Source organism: Oryctolagus cuniculus, chromosome 7 (genome assembly GCF_964237555.1).
Source record: "Oryctolagus cuniculus chromosome 7, mOryCun1.1, whole genome shotgun sequence".
Lineage (NCBI taxonomy): Eukaryota > Metazoa > Chordata > Mammalia > Lagomorpha > Leporidae > Oryctolagus > Oryctolagus cuniculus.
Window position 1 is genome coordinate 119,485,255 of NC_091438.1, and position 11,271 is coordinate 119,496,525.

An 11,271-nucleotide genomic window follows, 5' to 3' on the forward strand; every position below is an offset into this window, starting at 1 on the left:
TTGAAGCAGCAGCAGATTTAAACTAAGTCAGAGCACTCACCACACAACCCTGGGAAGAGGCTTTGAACCCCTTCTTATGGGTTCCTCTTTGCAGGGGTCTGTGCTCAGACAAGGGCGGGGACACCTCAGGGTGGCTGCCCTGGAGGAGGGACGGGGTCCCCCTGCTGCAGGCTGCCTCTCCCAGGGTCAGAATTCTAAAGCAGCAGGGCTGGGAAGGCACGGTAGGGATGCCCCAGCCCGAGTGAGGGTATCCCCAGTGCCGTCTCAGTGTCCGGCAGTGACTGCATGGGGACCAGTGTTGAGGAGGACCCTGAGGCCACTTTCTGACTCCGCAGGGAAGAGGGCTGCAGCTGCTGAGCAGTGACTGCCCCCAGTGCAGAGATTCTGTGAGCCTCCATACCTTGGGAGGACTCAGGCCTGGGATGGAGCAGGGCTTAGTGCAGGGTCATCCAGAGAGGTCACCAGCAGAGCCAGTTAGAAGCCTGTTCCCCCAGATGCCCGCCCCGGGTTTGTCCTGGGGGAAGGGACAAGGCCAGCAGCAACCATGTTGTGAACACATGCCTGGCCAGTCACTTCAAAAGCAGCATCTTGTCTAGTCCCCAGCTATTATGTCCATGCTACAGATGGGAAAAGTCCGTTGAGGCAACACCACAGGTCTGCGGGGCCTCGGGGCTGGCACTGTGACTGCCAGCACCTGCTGCTCCTGCTCCGTGTCAGCCAGGAAGCAGTGTCTTCCAAGCTTTGACTCAGTTTCCCTGGGAGTACAAATGCAAGAGCATGTCCCAGCAGCTGTTCTCGGGACTGTTGCCATGTGTAGTAACTCCCATGACCCTCACACCAGCCTCCTGAGGTTCATGCTCCCCCATGCCAACAAGCAGCCCAAGCAGGATTTGAACCCAAGCCATTTGACTGCTGACTGTGCTCTTAGCCAGTCTGCTGCCCTCTAGCGGCTTGCTCCTGTGCCACACTGAGCACCTGCTGTATGCCAGGCCCTGTGCTGGCCCCTATCCTTGAGGGGCTTCCAGCGCAGCAGAGAGGGAAGAACCGAGCAGTCACCAGGGGTCCGGGCCGGCCAGGCTCTTCTGCAGACCACGCAGCAGACGCCTGCGGCCTGGTTGGGAACAGATGTTAGGGCCGGAGGTTAAGCACTCGTGGCCAATGATTGATGACATTGCTTCACAGCCCCAAGAGGGGCATCCCGGGGAGAGGCCGGCCAAGCTGTAGCTCATGTCAGTGAGTCCATCATTGCCACTCAGTGCCATTCGTGGGCTCAGAGTCTCTCGTGCACACACACACACAGTCGCCCTCCATGTGCCCATTCACCCAGGGCTGCACAGGCACGAGAGAAGCAGGAGACAGGATGGGAGAATCAGGAACAGAGAGGGCAGAGTGAGGAGAGATGGCCACTGGCTGGCTGTAGGGAGCTCCTGTATGCTGGTCTCGCAGGAGGGGCTGGCTGCCGCCTTCCTGAGACACCTCAGGCGTTTACCCACAGGCCTGTGTGTAGCAGACCCAGGCCAGCGTGACTGACGAGCCGTGAGGATGTGAGCAGAGGGAGAAGGGCAGGATTTATCGGGATTCCAGGCCTTCCCAGCTGTCACGCCTCCAAATTGGTTCAAGATGGCAGACGAGGAGGTGCTGAGGAGAGTGGTGAGTGGTACTGAGCCAGGCTCCCTCACACACACCCCTCCAGGTGCCTCCCTGCCCCCTGATCTGCCCCACCCCAGCATACAGTGTGACCGAGAGATGGAGGGATGAGTGGCACTACCCCTGGGAGCAGAGATGCCCGAGGCTGTAGGCCCAGGACTGAAATGGGGAGCGGGAGAGCGTGTGCCAGCCAGCTGCAAAGCCCCGACCAGAGCTGAGGCCCTGAGCTGGATGCCCAGACCACGCTCCACGCCGCAGTCCCAGGGCTTTTTGTCCCTACCACTTGGGAGACAGGGAGCTGCCCACCATGGGACTTCTGATCATCTGAAGTCCTTGTTCCTGTCTCTCTCTTCTCCCCATCCATGAGCGGAGTCTGGTGTGTTCGCATGTTGCCGCTTGTTGGATGATGAAAAGCCTTGGATCTGGACCCACAATGACCAGAGTGATACTCAGAGTGTAACTGCCGGCGCAGGGACGCACTGGCTGGTCACACTCTGGGCACAGCCCCTGGTGCACAGTCACCCTGGGCACCAACCTGATGCATTGACCTTAGGGGAAATGATGTCAGTTCCTACTAACGGGCCCCCTATGTTCAGATAAAATTACGAGCTTCAAGACTTGCAGCCTTGCTGTGTCCCTCTAAGAATCGGGGGTCATTTTCCCCGATTGGAGTTCCTTGGTGGAGACATCTGGGGATCATCAGCCTCAGAAACTCTCAGAGCCTCTGCTGGGCCCCTGGACCACCATCTGCCTCTGACCACGTGTCCTCCCCTGTCTGGTTAACCTACCTGCCTGAACGGGGCAAAGCTGATGCAAGGGGATGTCGCTCTGCAGGTGTCTTCTGTACGTTGGCAGTCTGAGGCCGGGATGTGTGTGGCTGGTTCCTCTCCTCAGTTGGAACCTTGTACGTGTACAACCTGAGCCTGTGCAACCATCCGCGGCAGCCCTTCTCGGAGATGTGCCAGGCCGCTCTGCCCCCAGCTCTGCAGTGCTCCTCTCTATGGGAACTTCACAGGGGCTCCCCAGGCTCTGTTTGCATACCTCTGAGGATGGGGAGTTCATTCTGTGTAAAGGCAACAGCACTGCCACCGAGCCCTAGGCTGGTTTTTGCATGTCTCCATTTCAGGGTCCCCATCTGCTTCTGGTGCTATCCAGAGCAAGCCTTGTTTTCACCTGGAACATCTCCATAGAGATTGAGGCAGCTACTCCATACAGTTCTCCCACTCACTACACACATAAGGAGCCTGGCCACCCCGTGCCAGTCCACGTCTGCTATCAGGGTTGGTCCCAGCCACAGTCATCGCCCTTTACCCAGGCCTGCACCAAGCAGAATGGGGCCATCGCCTCCCTTGTTTGGGCCCCTAAACTTCTGTTAATGCAACCTGGCTTGTTTTCCTTGTTGTCTTTCTCTCCCTAAGCAGGCACACACAGCTCCTGGGCCAGCCACGGGCATCCCTAGGGAGTGGCCAAGGCCCAGCGCTGTGTGCTTGGTTTCCTGCAGGTGTGTATCCTGGCACCATCACTCCTCATAATGGGCTCGCTCCAGGCATCCTGTCCCCCACGCACGAGGGCCCTCCCAGGCATCACCCGCTGGATGCCACTGCCGGTTCCCACCACCATCTTTCGCCTCTGCCTGCAGCTGAGGGCACCAGGGATGGGTAGGTACCTCCAGCCAGTCCTCCTCCAGGGGCACAAAGGCAGGGGTCCTGCAAACTATGTGGCTGTCACCGGCTCTCTGTGCCATGTCACTGGGGTCTCCCAGCAGCCCCCTGAGCCGGGTGGTCTAGGTGCTCACGCTTTGGACTGCCTCTCCTCATCCACCCGTTCCCCCTGGGGAGGTTGTATGCTCCCCACCTGACCCTCATTCTGAGCTACCTCCCCTGACCACCTCTGGAGACCCACTCCAGCTTCTCCACAGCACATCCTTGCATTAGGTAAGCAGCCTGCCACCTGCACACACCAGCAGTGCCGGCCTGGGCCTGTGACTGTGACCATGGCCGGGCTGCTGGGGCTGTCTGGGAGCCCTTACTGTTTGAGCTCTGCAGAGAGGGGCAGCTTCTTGTGCAATGTGGTTCTCATTGTGGCCGCTTAATTGGCTGGAAATGGCGAATGTGTTAATTGCTGGCCCTCGTGTGTGCGGCTGAAAGTTGTTTTGCCTGCAGAAGAGCGGGGGAGGACTCAGCCCTACCCTCTGCCCTCCCTGCCGTCTTTGCTTATCGCCAGCAGTGACTTAACCAGATCTGTCCCCACGCCTTCCCCCTCCCCTGCCTCTCCTCTGCAAGGCTACATACGGCATTGGCCTTGGCTCGCCTGCACCTTGGGCCAGCCTGGCCTCATCACCATTGTGGTTGCTCCTAACTGGGCTTCTCCTGCCATTCATTCTGTGTGTGGTCAGGGAGCCCCTGTGGGCAGGCCCTGGAGCCGGTGTTGGGGTTACTTAGGACTTCCATCCTGAAGAGGGTTAGTGTAAGGACAAGGAGACGGACAGACCTGCGCAGGCACCTGAGAGAGGAAGCAGACAGGGCTGTGGAAGCCCAGAGGAGAGCCCAGTAGAGGGGATGGGAGGGGGTTTCCAGGGAAGGCTTCCTGGAGAAGGTGAGTGGAGAGATTGGGTGTGTTCTGGGGAACATGAGCCATCATGTGGGGCAGTGCACTTGGGTGAGAGGCCACCAGGGCCAGATCCCCAAACCTGAGAGGGGGCCGTGTCCGAGGGGTGCTGAACAGTAGTGTGGTCAGCCCGCTGCGTAGGGCTGGGCTGCAGGGGACAGGACGGGAAGAACAGGAGTCGGAACCCTGGCTGGGCATCGGGGTGAGCCTGGGGTGTGCTGAGGGGCTGTTTACAGCGCAAGGCAAGTCACAAAACGGGGCCAAGAGACACCCTGACAACAGGGCCCTCCTGAGCTTATTTCTTCCTCTACAAAATGCATGAAAACAGGCTCCCCTGAGGGGGGCTGAGGAGCAGCTTCACAGGGCCAGGGCACCACCACCTGGGACGGGCTCTGTGGACCTGAGGCCCCGCCCCCCTCAGGCCACCTGCTCAGCCACCAGCCAGCTCCCAAACACCTCCCACCAAAGGAAAATAAACACAGAGCCCTTCACCGCTGGGCCCGCACGCCCTGCTCCGCCTCATTCATCACCTGCTGCCGCCAGTGAGAGGCAGAGTGATGACAAGACAGGACCCCGGCCCACCCGCCACCCCCACCTGCCGGAGCAGCACCCGGGTGCCCGCTCCTTCGGCCGCACAGAGGAGGGCCCTCGTGCCGGACACCAGGCCCGGGCCCGGCTTGCAAGAGTTTCTTTTTTCATCCCTTGAGAAGAGAGTGGGGGGCCAGGCCTGCAGCCTCCCTTGCCTGCCAAAGTCAACAGGGAGCGGCCACTCGGGGCTCCCCAGTGGTTTGCTGGGGCGTTTAAATAGCTTGACAGAATTATCTGATTCACTCAGAAATATTCTAAGAGGGCCTGACTTCATGACCAAATGTATTTACCCTGGCTCAGAGAAGATGCAGGAGAGAGTGGGTTTTTTTTCCCCCAGCCCTGTGCAAGGTCTGAAACCCGCTGCCTGCCAGGCCAGTGAGGTTTTATCCCAATTTTTATAGGTTCCAATTGGAGCAAAAATATTTGATTTAGGGATCATTTGCATGACTCAGAAGAGGCCCTGCACACAGGCTGTCATTTTGCCTTTTAAAGCGTTCAGGTAGAGCAGCCTGGCCTCGCAGCCGCAGCGACGTGATGGTGTCTGTGGCGTCACGCCAGCTGTGAAGGTGGCAAGTGGGAATTTCTGGCAGGATTGAGAAAGGAAAAGCAAACTCTGAAAATGCATGCTTCCCCCTGCCAGATCTGGTTCTCCTTTAATTCTGCGGGCTTCGGAGCAGAACCGTTCCGAAGCCTGTTGGTTAGCGTTGTCAGTTGTCCTCCATGTGCCATGCCCAGTGCTGGCACCAGGTGACCCAGGGGGCTGCGAGCTGGCCCTCCCCGCAGGAGCTACCTGGAAATGGGGAGGGGAGAAGGTAAGCACCGGGCGGCCAGCCTGCCGGAGGGAAGCTCCATGCTGCTGGCCGTGCCCTGGCCCAGCTGTGGCCTGCAGAACCCATGCTGCGGACGCCTGGCTGTGCAAGGGCCTCCACCACTTCCAGTACACAGGGGTCAAGGTGGCCCTGGGAGACAGGCCTACAGGTACTAATAGCAGTAATTAACCCACCGAGACCAGCTCCCGAACTTACAAAGGAGACGGGGACCTAGGGAGCATGGTTGCTGAGCCTGGGCCCCTGCTCTCAGCGAGCTCACGGTGACAGGGTCCCAGCCGTGAGTAGTGACAGCACAGTGGAGGGGCAGCGGCAGCGTGATGCTCAGGCTGGAAGGCACAGAGGGTGCTCAGGGCAGCAGCAGACGGGAGCCCCCGGCCTCGCTCTGACTCTCTCTGCTCTCCGTCCCTCTGAGAGAGGCACTGATCTGCCCAGTTGGAAGCGGGCATGGGTAGCAGGCCTTGCTTCCCAGGGTTCCCTGGGGCTATGACATTGAACTTGCAGCATCTTCTAATGTGGATGGGCCAACAATTCTGTCAATCCCAACGAGGAAATGGAGACTGAGCTCCCACTCTTTCTGTGAAGGATGTAAATGCTTCCTAGGCTGTAAGCCGTCTGCCTGGTCCACAGAGCTGCCCTCAAGCCAACTGACACCAGAGGTGCAGTGGTCCCTGGGAACAGGACCCAGAGGTTTGGGAAGGGGGCTGCACAGGGCCACTCGGCTCAGCCGGGCCCTGGGTGCCTGTGCAGCTCTCAGCCACCGCAGCTTTTGCTCTGCCCTGATCTTCCAGAGAGTAGTCTTGGGCCTGTATCCTGCAGGGTGTATGTGAAGGTAGGTAGTGAGCCTCCCATCTCAGGGGGTGTGCAAGTGGAGGAGAGATGGAGATGGGAGAGGGGCCCTCAAGCACACTGTGCAGGAGAAAAGCCAGCTTGAACGCAAGCCCATCCCTTCATCTTGCTGGCCGCGATGATGGGTGGCGAAGGGGCTGAGAACACGTTGCTGTTCCCAGCGCTTTGCACTGCTCTCAGGTTGTTGCCTCACCGTGACCTGTGAGCTCAGCGCTCTGTGGCCAGGGGCACCTTGGCAACTTCTCTGACCTCGGTTTCCTGATTTATAAGAAGGGACAAGGACTCTGGCCTCACGGGGCTGGGGGAAGGTGGGGGTCAGTGTATGGGGATTGTTACTGCCATGGGCTGTCCTGCTCAGGAGCTGCCACAGCTCTGGGGGGCGGAGAGGCTGTCATAGGACCCCTCCTCCAGGTGGCCCAAGTGCCCTGGACACCTGGCAGGGCTGGCTGGTATTCAGCGCTCGGTGTGGAGTGAACACGGCACCCCGCAGGGAAGCCCAGGTGCAGAGACGTCACAGCCCCAGGGAAGCAGTGTGGGCTTCTAATGTGGTCCTGTCTGCCCTGCCCTGCCCTCTCATAACCTCTGCTCCCTGCTGCCTGTTTAAGTGTCCCTCTGTGGATCCCATTGGATTCTAATGGGTTTCAAACTGTCCTTCTGACTTGAACCCACTCTGCAGTAAAAGCTTCCTCTCCTGTCCGCACCCTTGTGGGTCAGACCAGGGCCAGCAGGGGGGAGCGGGTGCAGCAGCCAGGCCCAGGGCCCCGGCCACTGAGGTCCAGCTGCTCACGGTCACGTTTGCTCTGTCCAGGTTGGGGCCCAGCCTGCTTTCGCCCATGGTGAGCCCACTGAAGGGACTCGGGCCCGTGGCCTCCCAGAGCCGTTCTCCAGGGGGCCAGTCCTTCTCTACGCTGCCCAGCAAGCCGTCCTACCCACCCTTCCAGAGCCCTGCGCCCGCACCTCTGCCCAGCCCGCAAGGTAAGCCCTAGCTGGAGGCCCTCCGCCTCTGTCTGCACCCGCCGCCTTCCGCTCTAGCAGCCGCTGGGAACACTATAGCCACCCACAGGGGTAGGCAGGCACCAGGGGATGTCAAGCCAGGAACCGAGGGGGTGTGGGTGACTCTGGGAGGGGCACTCCTGAGGGGAACTGGCTTCTAGCACCTTCTGTGCCCTGGCACAGTCTTCTCGTTCCCGCCCACAATGCCTGGACCAGATGACATGGGAGCTGAGTGGTGCCTTGTGGATGCCCCCACCCCCACCCCGCCAGGTACTTCTGCTTGGCTGACAGCCCTCCCTCCTCCTCTGCAGGCTACCAGGGCAGTTTCCACTCCATCCAGAATTGCTTCCCCTATGGCGACTGCTACCGGACAACCGAGCTGGCCACCAGTGGGGATGCACTCACCGGGGAGGCCCATGGTTTCACAGCTCTGCGACCCAATGGCTACCACAGCCTCACTGCACCTTTACCTGCCACAGGTGAGCCCCGCCTGCAACCCTCCATTCCCCAAACCCCTGGCAAGGCCCTGCGCTGTGCTGGGTGCTATTTATGCACCTTGTCGCACATTCTGTGGACCGCCCTGTGTGGTAGGATCCTCCCCACTCTACAGAGGCTCAGAGAGGCCCCTGGATTCCACAGCACTGGGATTTGCTGGAGTCAGTGTTCTTTCCACAGCGCCCTGTGGCTTGCATGAATCTGGCCACTGACAGGTTTCTGGAAACACAGGAAAGTCAGCTGGGAGCTCGTGGGCTCACTTGATAGACTGAGCACCTACTGAGTGACGGGCAGTGAGACGAACACCGGCCTGCACTGAGCAGTGGAGGCGGTGCCTGCTCCCAGGCTGCCTGTGCACTCGGCACCTCCCTACAGGGCCCGGAGCCCTGCCCACGTACTGCCCCCAGCTGGAGCGGCAAAGCCCAGGGAGGAGGGAGAAGGGAAGCCTTGCGTGGCCATGGTGGATGGACGCTCAGCCATCAGGGCCCAGCCCGGGCAGCGCAGGGATATCAGACTGGGGGCCCTGAATTCCCTAACCAGACCCCCACCACATTTCAGCCTCAGGGTCTAGCTGGGGACCCAAGGACTCCCACACAGGGAACCCCAAGATCCGTCCCTGTGCAGCCAGGGGTAGAAGGACCAGGATATGGTCTCAGGCCAGACGAGCACACACAAACCGTGTGGGTCCCTCTGTGTATAGGGCCCTGCATGTCTGGATGTGCCTGCCATGTTCTTTCTTTGCACGCTTGGGCAGCAGGTGTGTGTGTGTGTGTGTGTGTGAAGTAGGGTGGGGGAGCCCCCTTGAATGTGTCAGCAGCTCACAGGGCATGTGCCGTCAGCTCTGCACACATGTGCTGGCATCGTGCATGTGCCGACATTCACACGCCCCATCACTGCACGTTACATTACTGACCCCGTGACACATGTCAGTGTCCACAGATGTGTGCGTTAGCATGTTTGGGCTGTTGCACCTGAGTGTGTGTGTGCACATGTGTGCCTGCGGGAGTGCAGTGGACACTCGCCACATGCATGCACGCCTGATGTGTGCACGTGGGCCGCCTGCACAGCGAGTGCTCCGTGCTTGTGCACACGCAAGTGACGCCTGACTGCCGGCCTGGCCATCCAAGCTCCCCAGCTCCCACCCGGCGCAGCCGAGGTTTCTCAGCTTGGCCGAAGGGTCTGAATCAAACAGCTCCCAGCAAAAGGAGGTGTCCACACCCTGCTCCACACAGACAGGAGGCCTTCTGGCCTGCCCCCTCCCTAACGCCCACTTCAAGCCACCTCCACCACCACCACCGGCACCCCCCGTGGCCTAACTGCCATCTGTCACGACGGAGGTTGCATGTTGATGCAGGACTGAACCTACACTGAGAGGCTGGCAGGGCCTCGGGACGCTTCGGTGCAACCGCACTGCATGGTGGGGAGGGGGGTACAGGCCCACTGTCTAAGCCACACAGATTCCTGACAGCAGCTCAAGGACAGGAGCCTGAAGGCCTCTGAGCAGTGACCCCACCTGGAGACAGCACGTCCCCTTGCCCCGCTCCCTGGCACTGCATCCTTAGGCAGGTGTCTGACCCTCCCTGAGCCCTACTTCCATAAAGTGGGATGGCTGTGCTGTGCAAGCAGAGCAGGGCCTCGGTGCGCTTAGGCTCGTGGGGAGGAGGCCGCCGAGAGGGGGTGAGCCAGGCCCTCCTGCAGAGGGGGAGCCCCTCACCTGCCTTCTGCCCCACAGTCCAGCCCTGGGTGACAGCCCGCCTCCAGCCAGCCCACCTGCCCCCTCAGCTGCCCTGGCCCTGGGCCTCCTCCCATGGCCCCCTGCCTACCCGAACCTCCAGCCCCCCACTTGCAAGAGCAGAGGGCTCAGAGCAGGCTCAGCCCCCAAGGGGACGCCATGAGAAGGGACCCTGGGCAGGCAGGGTTAGGACCGACAGCTGGGCAAGCTCAGCCCCGCAGTCCCCGCCCTGAGCCTCTCCTGCCGCCCACAGGCTATGAGGCCCTGGCTGAGGCGCCGTGTCCCACGGTGCTGCCACCGCAGCCGACTGAAGAGGTGGTGTCCGGCGGCCCCGAGGACTGCGGCTTCTTCCCCAACGGGGCCTTTGACCACTGCCTCAGTCACATCCCCTCCATCTACACAGACACCTGAAGCAAGTCCACACCGCACCTGCCTGCCGTCTCCGCAGACGCTGCTCATCCCCTTGCCGCCCGCCCCTCCCTCTGCACCCCGGGCCGCAGACGCCGGGGTGCTGGGTGCCGCGGTGGCCGCCGGCGCTGCCCAGGCAGCAGTTGTGGTGCCCAAGCCAGGCGCTCAGGGTCTGTGACCCTGCGACAGTCCCTGGATCGTGTCTCCCAGTTTCTCTCCCTCGGTTTTGAGATGACAGACCTCGTGTATATAAAATGTACAGGATGTGTTTTCCATTCTCCTGCCAGTTTTATATTTTTGGTTTTACAAGAAAAACATTAAAAACTGGAAACGAGGGGCCCGGCCCTGCCTTGTGATTCAGCCGAGAGAGGCTCCGAGGAGTGCGCCAACAGGAGCCGGCACCCGGGGCTCGGGGCAGCATGGGAGCCAGGGGGAGGGGCCAGGGTCACAAGGCACCCACCATGCTTGCTGGGCGCAGGGCATCACTGCGAGATGGGCCCCCTGCACACAGGTGAGCGATGGCAGCGCGGGAGGCACTCCTTGGCCGGCCCCAGGGTCCCATAGTCAGACAGGAATGGGAGCCCAGCTCCAGGCAACACAGGCCTCAAGGCAGGGGCGAGAGAGCATCCTGCATCCAGCCAGGACCCTGCCCACCCTGCGGGCTGAGGGCCAGGAGGAGGCGAGCAGTCGACTCTGGGAGTACCGAGGCTCTCTGGGGCCGCCCCACCCCGCCTGCCCCCCTCTCTCCCGTGACCACCTGGGCAGGGGACACAGACAGTGTCCTGCCGCTCCCTTGTGTCACCCACAAGGGAAATTCCTGCCTCGCCACGGCCGAAACGGGTGCAGTGAAGGGAGGCCGGGCTTACTGCACGCCAGGCGCTCCCCTGCCTTTCTGGAAACATCCCCAGAGAGGGCCTCCTTGTTCCCCTCTGTAGGTGGGGAGGAGCAGCCAGGATTCACACCCGGCAGCGGTCACCCCTGGACCGCACAGTTGGCTTCAGTGGGCAAAGCAAGAGATCCAGCCAATCCCCTTCTTTGTAGAGGGGACACTGGGGTCACAGAAGTCACTCGGCCAAGCACACAGACCTGTGATGCGTGCCTGGGCCCTCCCCGTCTCCTCCATCC

At 61.0% G+C, this 11,271-nt stretch overlaps 1 protein-coding gene across 3 annotated transcripts in view; it reads left to right on the plus strand.

Moving 5' to 3' along the window:
- GLIS1 (GLIS family zinc finger 1) overlaps positions 1 to 10,481 on the plus strand; it is a 231,346-nt gene extending 220,865 nt beyond the window's left edge. For all 3 annotated transcript variants that reach the window (XM_008265223.4, XM_051857746.2, XM_051857745.2), the window contains exons 8-11: positions 3,149 to 3,305; positions 7,327 to 7,493; positions 7,823 to 7,990; positions 9,992 to 10,481. In XM_008265223.4, the coding sequence (XP_008263445.2) occupies positions 3,149 to 3,305; positions 7,327 to 7,493; positions 7,823 to 7,990; positions 9,992 to 10,149 (650 nt within the window). In that variant the 3' untranslated portion in view covers positions 10,150 to 10,481. The remainder of the gene's footprint in view (positions 1 to 3,148; positions 3,306 to 7,326; positions 7,494 to 7,822; positions 7,991 to 9,991) is intronic.
- Positions 10,482 to 11,271: the final 790 nt, after the last annotated feature.